Here is a 16,668-nt window from a genome sequence, read left to right as displayed (position 1 = left end):
GAGTGGGTGGAACACCGAGTATGTGTTAGTGTCGTACGCAGCATAGGAATCAACAGAAAGGTACAAACTTACTCAAGGAACAAGCAGCTGACTTGTGCTTCATTGCACAGTTACCACAGGCTCCTTCCTGCAGCTCGCCATAGTGATAGCAGGCAGAGAAGAAGGGACGAGCCCGAGCACTGCCCCGATCGTGTACACACTGGTCACAGCCAGCATCCATGTCTCCTACAGCCTGGATGTACCAAGCCGTTGTCTGTTGTGGGTGGTCAAACTCCACCACACCAGCAACACCGTACGGACGGGCCAATTCCACGCCAACCACAATTGGGGGTAGGGATGGTATTTTGACCCTCTCATACTCCGGCAAGTCATCATGGAGGTCAGCCCTGATCTCAACCAGAGCCATGTCTTGAGGCTTGATTTCACCAATAACAGTCATTGTGAGTCGCGTACGGAGCTGTGCGAGAGTGGAAAGTTGGTGCTTGGTAGTGGCGGGGGCGGGGGTAGAAAAAGGTTGTTGGCCCAGAACTCCAAATTCAGACCCATACGGATTTGCCTGCGAGCCTTCCTACTTAGTATGCGGTACTGGGATACATGGGGGGGTGTGTTGTAATATGTCACATGATCTCAGCACCACTTCCCCGCAATTTCAGGCAGCAATAGATAGACAGGAATACACACACATATTACTCAACAGAGGGGAATGACCGTTTTTTCATTGTCCATCGTTTTGGAAGGTTTAATTAGTTTTTCCTTGGTAGTGTTCTCAAACCCATGGAAAAAATACAACGCGTTTTTTGCAATTTGAGCACAGACCCGTACGGATACTTATGGCGCCGTACTGTATGACTCAACAGCCACTAGCGTGCAACCTTCTTTCTTATTCTATTTCTCTAGTACATCTCAACCAAGTTAACTTTCGCCAAGAATCACATATTGCCTCCATTCCAAATTGTCTAGCATAATCATTTGCATTTCTAACCTTCAATCGCCACCATCAAAAGTAAAATATGGGTCATCTCGTGACCCTGGCAACTTGGTTTGCACCCTCCCTGCCTTCTTCGCTGGATAATTGAGGACTGACTGTAATATAGCTCCCTGAATCAGTGGGCCCTTGACTTCGAAGGAAATGCCCAACGTATTCTACAATCCATCAAGGAAGCCAAAGCCGGCGGCGCTTCGCTCCGCATAGGCCCTGAACTCGAAATTACTGGATATGGCGTACGTAATTGTCTTTTTTATGCTGTTTCAGAGAAGCTTTTCGCGTCTAGCTCTGGCAGAGAGTTCGCATAGTATGTCCGGTTTATTTTCCATTCAAAAAGAGCTATACACGATTCAAACTTCGTGTAGGAGCGAAAAAAAATGTGGAAATGTGGTACACGGTCTTATTGGTATGGGAAAAGCCATGATATTCTATCTGAGCCCACGTCTGGAGCGAGGCACGAGGAAGAGGCTAGTGGATCACCATCGATTATTGTCGTGGTGCGCTGAGATAATGAAACTGCCATTTCAAAGACTGCGTCGGTAACTTTGCAATTGCTAACTATCATTTAGTGCCTCGACCATTTTCTAGAGTCTGACACAGACTTGCACTCATGGGAATCTCTCGTAATGATTCTCGAAGACCCAATATGGTATGTAAAATTCCCGGGGCATTTATTTCTCTATTTGTATACTTCGCAAGGTTCAATGCCTATTTTGAATATCTCGGGAGTTCTAGGTCATTCAAAAAAGGCATTAGAACTCGCGAAGCATCTAAATACTTCTTAATCAAATAATACTAACTCGAGAACTTGCAGTAAGGATATCCTTCTGGACATTGGTATGCCAGTTATGCATAAGAACGTCAAATACAATGCCCGGATTCTTAGCTTGAACCAAGAGATTCTTCTGATCAGACCGAAATTAAGTCTTGCCAATGACGGAAACTATCGAGAGATGAGATACTTCTCACCTTGGAAAGGAGAAAGAATTGTGGAAGATTTTTACCTGCCGAGAAGCGTACAGAAGCTCACAGGCCAGAAGAAGTGCCGAATTGGAGACGCGCTCATCTCGACCCTTGATTCGTGTATGTCAAATGAGACCTGCGAAGAGCTATTTACCCCGATTTCACCTGCACTTGGAGCCGGTCTTGATGGTTCTGAAATCACGTTGAATTCTAGTGGGTCACATCATGAGCTCAGGAAGTTGAACACAAGGATCGACTTAATTCGTCAAGAGACGCTCAAGTCTGGTGGTATCTATCTGTGAGCAAATTCCCGGAGCATTTTATTCCCTTGTTTGTATTCTTCGTGAGTTTTCATACCCCCTTTGAATACCTCGGGCGTTTTTCAATATTTAAAAAAGGAATTAAAGACTCGCGAAGCATATGGATATTTCTTCAATAGGCAATACTAACTCTGAGGATTTCCAGATATTCAAACCAACAAGGCTGCGATGGTGACAGACTATATTATGATGGATGCGCAATGATAATTATCAACGGACGCATTGTAAGTACAAATAACTATGCCTATTCTCGTCACCGCTAACGATAATCTTATAGGTTGCGCAGGGCTCACAATTCAGTCTTAACGATGTTGAGACGATAATTGCCACCGTAGATATCGAAGAGGTTCGCAGCTATCGATCCCAAAAGTCACGAGCCCTTCAGTACGTCAATTTTCTTTGTACCACTTTGTCTCGACGGAATAGTATATACTTGACGTGACTTCAAGCATGATATTCTACACAATTCTCACAGTTCAAAGTATATGTGCTAATCAGTATTTGACGAACAGAGCCACAAAAAGCCCCGTCTACGAACGTGTCGAGGTTAACTTCAGTCTGTCCTCAGCCTCCGAGGAGGTAGATCTTCGAGTGAGGCCTAGCCCAGAAATCGCAATCAAATATCACCTGCCAGAGGAGGAAATTGCTTATGGCCCCGCGTGCTGGCTCTGGGACTACTTGCGCAGATCTTCGAGCGGAGGATTTTTTCTTCCCCTTTCTGGTGGCGTGGATTCCTGTGCCACGGCCGTGTTAGTACATTCAATGTTAGTTCATCATTCCCTTATGTCCCCCTTTTTCCTTGGCAGTAAAATCTGCACCAGAAATTACTTGATTCTACCTGATGTTTCTTGTCTCGACTAGTATACTAACCAGATTGATAAATAGGTGTCGGCTAGTATACCAAGCCGTCTTAGAGAGAAAGAATCCGCAAGTCATCAAGGACCTTCTCAAAATCGTCGGAGAACCCTCTGATTCAGAGTGGCTCCCATCTTCGCCCCAGGACGTCGCTTCAAGACTATTCCACACTGCATACCTTGGCATGGCAGAAAATAGTAGCAAGGATACGCGATCAAGAGCAAAAGCGCTGGCAAAGGATATTGGAGCATAGTAAGTATCCCTACAAGAGGAACAGTTTCTCGGAACTCCTCAGTTGTAACGCTAACGTGTATTGCTTAGTCATCTAGATCTCAATATCGACACGGTCTACTATGCTGTTACAACACTTTTCACGACGGTCACATCCTATGCACCAAAATTCAAGATGTTTGGTGGCACGCCTGCCTCAAATCTTGCTCTCCAAAACATTCAAGCCCGTCTAAGAATGGTTCTAAGCTATCTCTTTGCGCAACTCCTGCCAACAGTACGCGGACGGAACAAGAACAATCCAGAGAACCAAAATCCGGGCGGCTTGCTTGTTCTAGGCTCTGCTAATGTAGACGAGAGTTTGCGTGGATACCTAACAAAATACGACTGTTCATCTGCAGATATTAATCCTATAGGCGGGATCGCGAGTATGCAAATTCCCAGAGTTTTCGTTTCCTTATTCGTACGTTTCGCGAGTTTTGATACCCCCCTTTTTTTTTTAATATCTCCGGAGTTCTGGGTTATTCAAAATAAGTATTGAAACTCGCGAAATGTCTAGATATTTATTGATTAAGCAATACTGACTCTGAGAACTTGCAGAGCAGGATCTGAAACGCTTTATCCTTTGGGCTGCCACGAATTTCGATCTCCCTATTCTTCCCGACTTCATCGCTGCTCCGCCCACTGCCGAACTTGAGCCTATCACCGCCGATTACGTACAATCAGACGGTAAGTCCTTTCCCGCCCTTATCCTGCGCCGTTTTTGGGGAGGTGCTCGAAGTTGAGCCACTGTTTCTCTCCCACCTCTCCATATGTTCTTTAGCAGCGCTAACCGTTAAAAAGAAGCCGATATGGGGATGACATACGACGAACTCTCAATTTACGGCCGCATGCGCAAAGTGGATAAGCTCGGCCCATATGGCATGTGGAGCAAGCTCCTCCATCAATGGAGCAATAAATTGAGTAAGTGATAACGGGCTCTTTGATTCTGGCTACCCTCTCTCATCAAGTTTCATCTTATGTGCTTCAGAACTTTCTCTATTTTGCCGAAAATAGAGAATCATTCCTCCTTCACTCCTGAGACACCCTCGAAGAAGCAATTACTGACTCCCCCTCTCTCTAGGTCCGCAAAAAATCTACACCAAAGTCCGCTGGTTCTTGTACGTTCTTTCTCTCTCCCCCTCCAGTAATATCATTCGACTAATCCCCTCTCCAGCTGGAATTACGGCATTAACCGCCACAAGATGACAACCTTAACTCCATCCTGTAAGTTTATTTCACATTTGTTCCTGTCCATGTGCGAAAAGCTAATCGAGTGTGCAGATCACGCCGAGCAATACAGTCCAGACGATAACAGATTCGACCTCCGCCCCTTCCTGTACCCAAGCTGGTTCGGCTTCAAGGCTATCGAGAAGAAACTTGCTGCAATGGGGGAGAATGGGACGAAGGTTGCTGATGCGGAGGAGAGGAAGTCGTTGTGATGTACAAGATCTTAGGGACATCTAAGAGCCAAAATTACACATTACACGAAGATTTGAAGGGCAATTGGACAAAGTCATATACACACAAGGACGTTTTAAATTGGGAATATTAGGTTGGTCTTGATATCTAAGAGCTGCTCTTGTCATCCCCCTCTCAATACAAGTGAATCCTAGTATGCCTTTTCATGTATCTCGATTCTCCACACCTTCCCCGTGCAGATTACGGTAGGGATTTACCATCTTCTGCGACGACAATCTGGCTTGCATCGCCTGACAAGCCTGAGTCGGCAATAATATCAGCTTCATCGGCGATCTGAATTGCGAGGACGTCGAGCCTTTCTGCACTGTCCACATTGCGGTTTTACTCCGTCGCATTTGTACGTTTTTTGGAAGCAACGATGACAACTCTCGGTATTAATTTCGGAACGCAGGGCCCGACACTTAAGCTCGGGATTAGCCTTCACAAGTCTCGTAAAATAAATACTAATCGATACCTTTTATTTTTTGCGGAAGTACCTTCTCCTGTAACACCGCGGAACTCATGAGCGGGTATAACAATCTTGCGGCGACAACTTATTGCATTGACTTGGAATCCAGACCCTGCTCTTGGGGTCTTCTGCAAAGGTGTCAAAAAATTTCGACGATGCTATCCTCAGAGAGATTTTCATTGAGTACACACTAAAATTTTAGGCACATGACATTTCCCATCTCACTACAGCTGATCACATCGTAGTGGCAAGTACATATTCATACTCCCGATGTTTTAGAGGAAAGATTACTTCTCGTTAACGGTAGGGTGCAATTTACGGGTCCAAATCATGAGTATACCCGCAAACTAGCTGGTAACCTTTCCAAACACGTTGTACCATTTCCGACCATAATATACGTTGCAAGTCCGGTCAATTCTCTGAGCCTCTGTATCCTAGTTGTTCACCCCTTGCCCTTATACTTCGCTGTACTCAGTGTGGCCAATAGTCCAAACAGTTCAGTTCAGTTCAGTTTAGAGGGTCAAACTGAACTGAACTGAACTGTCGAGATCTCAAACTGAACTGATAACATTTGGCTTGAACGGACTGATAAACGGACTGATAAACTGATAAACTAATAGTTTGTACACGTGATTCCATATGGTAAACACCAATAACTTCAACATGCAATAACTCAATAGTCAACACCTCAAATAACTTAAAACTAGTTCAAATTGCAGTCCATGATCTGCCGGATACAGCTAGACTAGTATGGCTGAAGTAGAACTGATCTATCAATGACCAACAGGTCAGAAGGCACTTCAAGATCATCCACATATGGTATGCTCCCCCGGCACAACCACGACTTGCAACACTCAATCGCCTGAATAGACTCGATGCCTAGCTGATTCCTGCGGTCAGTAAGAGTGATTTTACAGGCTGAAAAGAGACGCTCTGGCTCTGCTGACATTGCCGGAATCGACAACATATCCAAGGCCATGCGGCTAAGGTTTGGGTAGGTTAGTCGTTTGTCATACTGACATTCGTTGCACTCAGTTTGCTATCAAACTCAAGAGCAAACTTGGAAATCTCCTCCTCAAACCTACAAGTCACTATACATATTTTGGCTTATCACACCAACAACAAGAGCAATACTACTCAACGATTGCTACAACCATCTATGATTCATTACACGTCATCGCTCCTTAGTTACTGGGCCGATATTACCACATAGCATATCTCTACAACCCTCTATGATTCATTACATGACATCACTCATACTACCACATGACATATCTCTACCAACTAGAGGCCTAGGAGCATGAACGATAGCTCTAAAAGCTCCTACGAACCTCTATGATTCATTACATGTCATCGCTCTTTAGTTACCCACAAGATTGGTTAAGTTATGACATAATTTGTCTATGACATAATTTGTCTATGACATAATTTGTCTATGACATAATTTGTCTATAGGGGTACTCTGACCTTGGACCTCCTTTTACTTCCTATAGGCTACGAACCTAAGAGATTGTTCAATGGGATTCTCTTACGTCGACTATAGTTACCAAGCCTGGTAAGTCATGGAAAGTCTTGGAAAATGAGAGAACTACACTCCTTTAGCATAAATAGGATTGCCCTTTCCTTAAGAAAGGGCAAGCAGACAATACAGTAAATCGACTATCACATACTTCCATGTCTTTTCCAAGCTTCCAAGCATTGATCTTGTTACTCCTTGTTTCTGAAAAGTCAGTGAGGTGTTAACCTCTGACTTACCCCTGAGTTCCCAGACTCAACATTTGTTGCAACTTGTCTGAACCACTTCACTACATCACACACCTGATTGCTGCATTGTGGAATAGTCTAAGCTATGACCCTTTGGCTCTGTTTTCTAAGACAGTGTGTTGTCTTTAGACTGGCCGGCCCGGACCGTAAAGACCGGACTGGACTGGACCGGACTGCTTATATGAGTGTTCCAGTCCTTAAATTTAAGACCGGACCGTGGTTCGGTCCTCCTTTTTTTAAAAAGCCCGGACTGAATTTCAGTCTAGTCTCTAGGGTTAAGACCGGACTGTGGTTCGGTCCTCCTTTTTTTCAAAGCCCAGACTGAACTTCGGTCCAGTCTCTAGGGTTAAGACCGGACCGTGGTTCGGTCCTCCTTTTTTTCAAAGCCCGGACTGAACTTCGGTCCAGTCTCTAGGGTTAAGACCAGACCGTGGTTCGGTCTAGGCTTTTTTACCATCCGAGCTTTTTTTTAAAAAGCCCGAACTGAAGTTTAGTATATTTAGCTTGTAGATCACGATGTTAGTCCTGTGACCAAGAGTAACGGTATATAGTAACGGTATATTGATAGAAATTAGGATAAATTTATCATATAGATAATAAATTATGGTAATTACATTAGAGTTATAAGTGCCGTATGTCTCAGAATGCATCAGCTTACAGTGGCTTCCCTACCATCACCACCACCGCCATCGCACACAGGTTTGTGTCGACTTTGGGAGGCCAGCCTTCCTACCACCTAGCGCAAAGGTTGGTATCTATCGCAGTAGTTAACATAATATATTGTTCAAGCTGGTTCCAAATGCTATATAAGGCTAATTAGTGATATATTCCGTTACTGTGAGCCGTTACTCTAACCCACATCTGAATAGTACCCTCCTCTACCTTCTAAGTCGTTGCGAATGTCGAGGAGTATCAATGGAGGCTTCATCATTCTGAAGGTCCTTATTTAGAACCCCAAAATTTCGCTTCCTCTGAGTTTCCAATCTTCCATTGCGACCTTGTGTAGCTCTATGTGGCGTTGATGGGTCTGGTAGGTCTTGTTCAGCATCCTCCTCGTCAGATGATATTACTTACCATCGTCATAGCAACTTGTCGATCAGAGTCCTCAATTATAGAGTCTGGGTCAGGAGCGCCAAAGACATGGTCTATATTATCCCAATGATTATCAAGTTCCCACTTATACCTATGATAGTGTTTAACAATCATCGACTCTCGAACTGTAGCCGTACTCATTTGTGCCCTGTGGTATTCATGGATATCGCGGGCAATATTAAATATGCGCTCAACTCCAGTACCAGTAGCTGTTTAAAGCGATTTGTAAGATATTTGCGTTACTCTTAACCGTTACTGTAGGAGCTTACCTGGTACTGCAAGGATATCCCTTGCCATCTTCGCAACTGAAGGGTAAGAGAGCTCTAAGGTCTTCCACACTAGGAGCACTGGAGTATCTGCATCAGCACTAACCACTGGCGCATTTAAATAACGCTCAGCTTCATTATAGCTGGTACTTGATGGGCTCTGCCACCCTTTATGTAGCTGCCGGTTCATCCGAAATACCGCATTAAGACTTGTTGGTGTATAGGGGCAAGGCGGTACTGCCTCATGCTGGTCCCTCGAATCTTTTTGATAGTAAGCCTTCCAGTAATCTAAGAATATTTGGCAGTACTTCTTTGAGTGGGAACGGTCCCATTCAGGAGCGTTAAAAATGTCCAGTTTCTGAGATGGATCAAGAATTGCAGCAAGAGCATACGTCTGTTCAACAGGACCACCAGTTTCAGTATAATAGTGCCTTAACTTTGCAACACCTGCAGTAATAGCAGCAGTAAACTCGTCTACCCAAGGATTAGATGCTGTATCCTTGTTATATAGCTTTTGATTAATATCATCAAGATGGTCAAATAATGTATTGTATACATTCCATGTATGGTTGATTGTAGTGTCTTTCGTGTTTCCAATAAGATGAGTAAATTCTGCAAAGGGCCGCAGAAGAGCGACTAAGTATTTTAGTTTTTTCCAGTCGGTTGGTGATAATGCGAATTGATCAAGATGAGGCTCCTTAATAATCTGTTCCTCAAGCCAACTTTTAATTGGGATGCGTAGTCTTATCGCTAGGACTATCATAGAGTTTTCGCACTACAAGAGGATGACAATAGCGACCTACAGCCAATGCTCCAAGGCCGTACTAACCCTTTGTATCGAATCAATCCTTGTTCGTCGATGGTGAAGTCGCCTTCGACTTTGGACAAGACATAGAATTCCAGCGTATATCAATATCCCGTTTTAGCTGCAGTAGTCTCTTTGCTTCTATATCAGATTGCTTCTGGAGCAATAATTCAGTTTTCTTTGCAGACCTGCTCACAAGATTGCTAAGAGTGCGTATCTGTGTATTTGACGTCAGTTAGCGTTACTATCAAGCGTTACTATCATGGACTAACCTTTCTAATAGCTGATGTGACTGTCGTATCATCAGTAATTGAAACACCAGTAACATCTATAACTTCTTCAGCCATGTCGACATTGAAGGCCTTTAGCATAGCTTTTACAACTAGCTGTATAACATGCGCCATGCATGGTATTTTTGTTGCATCACTACTCCACTCTACTTCTTGTGTAGTACTTCTCATGTAGCTCTCAAGTTCCTTGCGCATTGTTCCATTGTTTGATGCATTATCAGTTGTCACGCAAAAAAGTCGTCCCGTAATATTGAATTGTTCCAGTACATTGTGTACAACAGCTGCCATATTTTGTCCTGAATGGACTCCAGTCATTGGCTCGAAACCAATAAGACACTATAAGATGTATGTTAGTAAGTTAATATATTATTATATAAGTTATAATCTGCTCACCTCTCTCCATTGCCAATCATCAGTGATATAATACACAGTAATTGCTAAGAACGCTAATTTGAACGGACTTTGCCATCCATCAAGGGCAATTGAAACCTTTGCCATAGGCGGTAAATCCAATAGTAGCTTCTCCATGACGTTGTTAAATTGCATTGTTAATTCTTTGCGTATAACTGTCCGGTGTGGAATTTCCAGGTCGGGTTTCAACATGTTTAGAACCTTTCGCACCTCCTTGTTCTCCACTATTCGAAAAGGGAGGCTTGATGAAATTATGGCTATAATCAACTGCTCTCGCCATGCTGTATGTGTGAAAGGCTGTATGGTATCCCTTTCCAAATGCGCACGCGGCAGCTAAAGAAGGTCATTAGCGTTACTCTAGAACGTTACTCTAGACCACTGGATAGATAACTTACTAAGTGTAAATGAGTTTGTGATCCATCCTTTCTACTACAAGCGCCAGATTTGGTGTGTCGGGTTAAAGTAGATGTGCTACTCCCACCTTGTCGAAGCTTAGGGTGTGCAAAAGCCCTCCAACACAACTGACATAGTACCTTAGGATTGCCAGTTCGGACCTCAGCTCCTTGGTAGAATTGAGTCCATATTAAGGACCTCTTCGACCTTGTCCAAACCATATGTCGGAATATCTCTCGATTGATGTTGTTTGAAATCTTCGCAGTCCACCATTGATGCCATTCGTTAGCGGTATCCTCCTTCCATATAACATATCGGTTATTAGGAGACTTGAGTAGTTTTTCAAGAAGTTCATCAAGAGGAGCTTCAATTCCACTCAGTACATCATCTTGGGAGAAGATAAGTGCTGGCTCGAAAGGCGAGTTGATATCCTCAGTGTCAGAGGTAAGCGGATGCTCAAATTGTGACTGATTCATCATTGTAAATGGGCTTGGGCTCGACATGTTGTTAAGAGGATAGAGAAAATGTACTGTAGTAGGAGTGTAGGTCAATCAGACGAATGATGAATGTTAAGTGAGGCCTTTTGGAAGGACGGCCATTTCTTCATAGTCTTTTGCAACAGAACAAATGGTAGTACAGAATACAAGAATGCCACATTGCAATAGGGTAATATTTGAACTCTTTGTCATTACTCTTTGCCGTTACTCTTTGCCGTTACGCATTGCCATTACGCATTGCCGTTACTCATTGCCGTTACTCTTTGCTATTCCTATTTTGTGTTAGTTGAACATAGTATTATGGAGTTAAACAATTTTGTCTAGCTCTAATTAGGTTTACCATAACGCTAGAGAGTAACGCTTACGAGTTTTAAATTACAAAATCAGCAATTTGGTTTCATTGGCTTAACAATTTGCTACATTAGCCCTATCTTATTTCAAAGTCCGAAGCTATATCTAGTACTATTAGCTGTTGCTACAGCATATAACAAGATAATGAGCAGTGTGTATAACCCTAAGTAGATACAGATCGATTATATTTCCTATGTAGCATAATATAAAGTTAAACTGTATAACTGACATTTGATTGTTAATTGGCCGGGCTGTATTCCTTGGCTCAGCCGAGGAGTAGAAGCATGCTGGCTTTTTGCTTTTGGGCTCTCTTCCGTTACTGCTGGCCGTTACTGTAGCCTACGTGTAACCGAGATGATGAGTAGTAGCCCTTATTTTTATTGGATGCAGAGTCTGTATATCCTAGCTAGTGTAATATGAATTGGAATTGCAAAATAGGCGTTTGACTGTTAATTGGTCGGACTGTGTTCCTTGGCTCAGCCGAGGAGTAGAAGCATGCTGACTTTTTGCTTTTGGGCTCTCTTCCGTTACTGCTGGCCGTTACTATGAGTACAGTAGTCACTATTCGGAGTACTGACAAATAGTTTTATTAGATAGTAATGGCAGATAGTAACGGCAGAAGATCTCAAAATGGAATTCAGTAACCACAAAAACTCCATTGGTTTAGTATACTATAGTACAGTATACGACGTGAATTTACTCCTCCTCCTCCTCCTCCTTCTCCTCCTCCTCCTCTTCTTCCTCCTCCTCCTCCTCCACCTCCTCCTCCTCCTCTACACGAACCCCGACAATGAAGCCGTTGAGGCTATCCTCGTCCTCATCATCGTCCTCCTCATCCTCTGATATAACCACCTCCACTTCTTCACCATCATCATCAAAATCTACCAGCCCATCTTCAACATCAGCATTGCTGTTATTCTCCCACTGCTTCACGAACTCTTTGATATTATCAGGGTTGCTAACCCCCCCAGCAAACTCTTCGATCTCCTTCCTTGAGAGTTCGGGCATAAGGATGTTGCCAGCAAGGGCAATGTTGCGCTCCCAGCACTCAATGACTGGGACCATGTTGCTGGCCCAGATATCCTTTAAGGTATTTTCTTCACCGCTGTCGCTAGTCGATGTCTTGCCAGTCTAACCATTATGTTAGATAGTATCGTCATGTTTTAGCTATTACTTACAGCTTTGCCTTCGCCCTTTGGTAGGGCCTTCAACTTCTCCTCCAGCTCCTCTGCATTAATGGCCGCAATAGCCGCACTCTCATCATTAATAGCGGCTGTGAGGCGGGAATTGGCGTCAATACCACGAGCGGTGCGCCTGTCCATGATATCCTGCTGCGTTGTAGCTAACACGGCAGCTTGTTCATTGGCCGTAAGGCCCTCCCAGTCATCTTTACCCTGGCGGGTACGGCGTGCACGGCTCATAGCCTAGCTTTGATATCAGCTCTAGAACAATTGATATCAGGATGGTAGGATTGTTATACCTGTCGGTCCGCATTCTGAGTGAGCTCAATGGTGTGGGCAGTAGCTGCAATGACTTCCGCGCGTCTCTCCTCATATGACTTCGCAGTGGCTGGAGACAACATGGTAAAGTTGCGTTAGAGGCGATTTGGAGCTGATGAGCGTTACTATAGGGCGTTACTGTTAGCACTGGCTTTGATTATACTGTTGTGAGAGTACTTCAATGTGCTAACAAGGCGGACGTCTTTTGAAAGTAGGGGCGCAACTACTTACTGGTCGGGGTCGGTATAGTCAATAAATTTGGAAATCTAAAAGGAAGTTAATAATCAGAGGTAATCAAATGTAAGGGTGGTTTCTTTGCTAACTTACTCGTACTATTCTTTGTTATTGACACGTCCGGATTTGGAACAAGAAACGGAGTTTTTTTTGTTTGCAACAACACTTAAGCGCCCTTACTTCGAATTCGATCCTAACTTCTACAACAATTCTGAGATAACGCGTCTAGCAACATTGGTAAGTTCAATCTTCTTTACATTTGATTTAACCCTACAGTAACGCTGTAGAGTAACGGTATTGTGTTTATTTTACTAATATACAAGTTCTAGCAATTTTTCCTTCTGTCACCAACCTTTGTAAGTTCACCCCTTTTGTTCTTTGGGCGTTACAACTACAGTAACGCCCAGCAGTAACGCCAAATTGCTACAATATGGCAAATTAACATGTTTTAGATATCGCTCTCGCTCACATCTGTACCATGGCTCGCACCAAGCAAAAGCCTGAGCGCCACGGTAAGTATTCCACCCTACCCTACAAGCAATACAAGGTTACTAACTCAACAAACAGTCGATATTCACAAGACTGCGCGCCGAGCCCGCCAAGAAAAGATCTGGAGCTACAATGCCCAGAAAAGAACTGGGAGCGGGATCACCCTGGCTCCAACTTCCCACAACAAGCCCCTCGCCCTGTCCCTCCTTTGAGCAAGGCTTCTGTCAACAGTATGCTATTCTTTTCTAATAGAATATTGTTCACACTACTAACTTATATGAAAGAACGGATCGTCGCCGAGATCCGACACTACCAGAAGTCGGCCGCCCTCATCCTCCCCAAACTCCCATTCCAGCGTCTTGTTCGTGAAGTCGCGCAAAGCTTCATGTCAGACCTCCGCTTCCAGTCTACTGCCATCTGTGCCCTCCAAGAGGCCGCTGAGGCCCACCTTGTGTCATACTTCGAAGGTAAGCTGTCTCTATGAACACCTACAAAAACTATACTAATAGTGCGAAGGGGCCAACATGTGCGCCATCCACGCCAAGCGTATCACCATCCAGAACAAGGATATGCAGCTTGTGTCCTGGTTCGCCAATTCTCGCAGCATTAGATAAATTAGTGTGTTCTTGTATAAATAGTCAATTGATGATTTCACAACCTGTCTTTAGTATTTCAGTCGTGACAGTAACGGTATACAGTAACGCTTAATTACATAATTTATGATGAAACTGAAGTTCATTATACTATAACTTAAATATAAAAATATAAAATAATAACATTAACGTACATATATAGCGAAAGCGCCAAACAAGCGAAAGCGCCAAAATTATCTACCCTCACGACAAACATTGCGATAAATCTACCACAACATTAGAAATCAATTGAAACTACTCGGAGTCCTCTTCCTCAGAGGTGTCTATTACAATCTGACACGTGCGCGCATTGTGCCCAGTCTCACCACACTTGCCACAGCGACGGGCACGGGTTTCTTCCCTTGGCTTCCGACCACGGCTTGCCCTTATTTCCTGCTCTACCTGCTGCACAACATCCCTCTCATCCTGTAGCTCTTGTGCCCCTTGTTGACTAAGTGATCCTCCTTGCTGTAGTCATGTTTTCCTAGCTCTCCGGCGCTTGCTTAGTACTTCATTTGCCTGTCGTAGGTTTTGGTTCTCTCCCTTTAGCAGTGCTAATTGATGCATTATTTGCGATGCACCCTTTGTAAACTGGTCAACAGCTGCATAGATTGAGGTTGGAGAGCTATTTTGATGGCGTGAAATCCGAGTTTTAATAAATGTAGACTGTGACATAGCTTCAATTGGGTTGTTTGGTGTCTGAGAAACCCAAGGTTGAGCAGTACCTGGGCGGGAGCTTGGAGGCGTTGGTGTCCTTAACTTAAGATCAAGTGTAGATATCACTCTCTCAGGGTCAAATGGAAGAAGCCCTGCCCCTCGGAACCCGCCTCGAATGTTACTTTCCGTCATTGTAGTGTTAAATGCAGCGTGGAAGGCAGGAAAGAAGTCATCCTTTGTAATATGAGAAATATGAGCCTGCATCATATCTTCAATTTGCCGACCATAGGCCTGCTTTAACGGGCCGAAACAGCCAACATCAAGTGGCTGGAGTAGATGAGAAGAGTGAGCAGGCATACAAAGCGTAATAATGTTGTGTTCCTTGCAGTACTCCTCAAACTCATCTGAGTGGTGGCTCTCATGACCATCAAGGACTAACAAGTGATAACCACCAACACTCCGGGCCTTTGTATGCTTCTCAAAGTGCTGAATCCAATCCATGCCTCTCTCGTTTGTAGTCCAGCCATTTTCAGTAACAGAAATCACCCAATCGCTTGAAAATCCACTATTCTCATACCAAGATGTAAGGTGGTTTTTGCCTGCAACAATGATAAATGGTGGTACTGCCCAACCTTGAGAACTAACGCCTTGGATTACTGTAACCCATTCCCGATTACCAGGCTGTACCTTCTTTGCTTTTGCCCGCCCGTCTGAGCTTGTTACAACCATAGCAGTTGAGATAACGCCCATCATAAACCCAGTCTCATCAAAGTTGTAGATATCTGCTTCATCGATACCATATTTCGCAATTGTGTTACGCACAAGCTCAAACCAGCCATTAATAACTTCTGGATCTTCGCACTTAGCCCTCTGGTAGTCGTATTTGCGCTGAAAGCGTGTCTGGAGCTCTACACGCCGCTTAACAAAGTTTGAAGCCCAACGCGACCCAACGCGTGACGCGTCGCGTGTTGCAAGTAGTCGACTTGCCATATCTTCAACAACAGACAGCCGAGGAGGAAACCCTTTGGCAGCTAGGTCGAGTATATACTGAACAAGGACGGACTCCTCTAGGTTAGTTAATTTCCGTGAGTTGGCTTGGATATCGCGTCGTGAAGGTACACCTTCTAGACGACGACCTAGCTTGCGGTGGTCCACAGAATAGATCCTAGCAGCAACTCGAAGGCGTAACTTTGGGTCGCTTTGCATAGCCTGGATAGCTAGCACTAATTGGCTTTCATCATTTTTATGGGGCATGTTTTGTTGTTGAGGAATTTAACATTTAGTTGGGGGGTTTGGTCACCGCATCATTTTGGCGCTTTCGCTTGTTTGGCGCTTTCGCTATACATGTACGTTATAATATTTATCAAACTATAGTAATAATTAATAGTAACGTTAGTAGCTGCTATTAATGCTTAATTAAACTCATATCAAATATAAGTCATAACTAATTGACTACTCTATGATCGATTTTGATTGAATAATATGATATCACTTGTAAATATAATATCACGTGTAAATATAATCACGTGTAATTATTTAACAGTGTGTAAATGGAACTATTATAGTTATACTATTTTCAACTTATACCTCAAAATGCATGTACAGTAACACTTAATAGTAACGTTATTAATATTCGATTGCACTTAAAGCTATTCCTAATAACATATCATGTGATGACATGTGGTGGCCCCCACTTATAATGTAAAAGACTGGACTGGACCGGACTGTTCTTAGGAAAGACCGAACGGTCTAGTCTTTTAAACAGTCCTCAATTTTCGCAAACAGTCCACACTCTAAAAAAAGACTGGACTATTATCAGTCCGGTCTTTTAAAGGGACCTCAACTTTAGCAAACAGTCTACACTCTAAAAAAAAGACTAGAATGTTATCAGTCCGGTCTTTTTGTCTCACGGTCCAGTCCTAAAAAAAAAGACTGGACCGTAAAACAGTCCTCACTCAACATTAAAAG

The 16,668-nt window shown here is 43.6% G+C and overlaps 2 protein-coding genes across 2 annotated transcripts; one reads left to right on the top strand and one right to left on the bottom strand.

The window, feature by feature from the left end:
• Positions 1-705: 705 nt before the first annotated feature.
• On the top strand, positions 706-5,002 carry QNS1_1 (glutamine-dependent NAD(+) synthetase). Its single transcript, XM_024464000.1, has 14 exons — positions 706-1,039; positions 1,095-1,221; positions 1,555-1,634; positions 1,800-2,246; positions 2,414-2,492; positions 2,546-2,652; positions 2,781-3,032; positions 3,154-3,375; positions 3,445-3,779; positions 3,952-4,080; positions 4,195-4,314; positions 4,475-4,511; positions 4,568-4,617; positions 4,675-5,002. The coding sequence occupies exons 1-14, from the start codon at positions 1,011-1,013 to the stop codon at positions 4,830-4,832; spliced, it is 2,172 nt and encodes a 723-aa protein (XP_024328681.1). The 5' UTR covers positions 706-1,010; the 3' UTR covers positions 4,833-5,002.
• Positions 5,003-7,962: 2,960 nt separating this feature from the next.
• On the bottom strand, positions 7,963-9,825 carry VC83_00304 (uncharacterized protein; the record flags this gene model as incomplete). Its single annotated transcript, XM_024463999.1, has 5 exons — positions 7,963-8,133; positions 8,159-8,385; positions 8,446-8,916; positions 9,329-9,464; positions 9,520-9,825. The coding sequence occupies 5 exons, from the start codon at positions 9,823-9,825 to the stop codon at positions 7,963-7,965; spliced, it is 1,311 nt and encodes a 436-aa protein (XP_024328680.1).
• Between the last annotated feature and the right edge of the window lie 6,843 nt (positions 9,826-16,668).

Source organism: Pseudogymnoascus destructans, assembly GCF_001641265.1.
Source record: "Pseudogymnoascus destructans isolate 20631-21 unplaced genomic scaffold scaffold_1, whole genome shotgun sequence".
Lineage (NCBI taxonomy): Eukaryota > Fungi > Ascomycota > Leotiomycetes > Thelebolales > Thelebolaceae > Pseudogymnoascus > Pseudogymnoascus destructans.
Note: the sequence above shows the minus strand (reverse complement) of the source record. Positions and strands in the feature narration are given on the sequence as shown.

Bases quoted from the DNA above. Each gene is read 5' to 3' on its own strand.
- QNS1_1 (XM_024464000.1), top strand. From the start codon at position 1,011: ATGGGTCATCTCGTGACCCTGGCAACTTG. The intron at 1,040-1,094 runs GTTTGCACCCTC...ACTGTAATATAG, and splicing joins CTCGTGACCCTGGCAACTTG to CTCCCTGAATCAGTGGGCCC. The intron at 4,512-4,567 runs GTACGTTCTTTC...TCCCCTCTCCAG, and splicing joins ACCAAAGTCCGCTGGTTCTT to CTGGAATTACGGCATTAACC.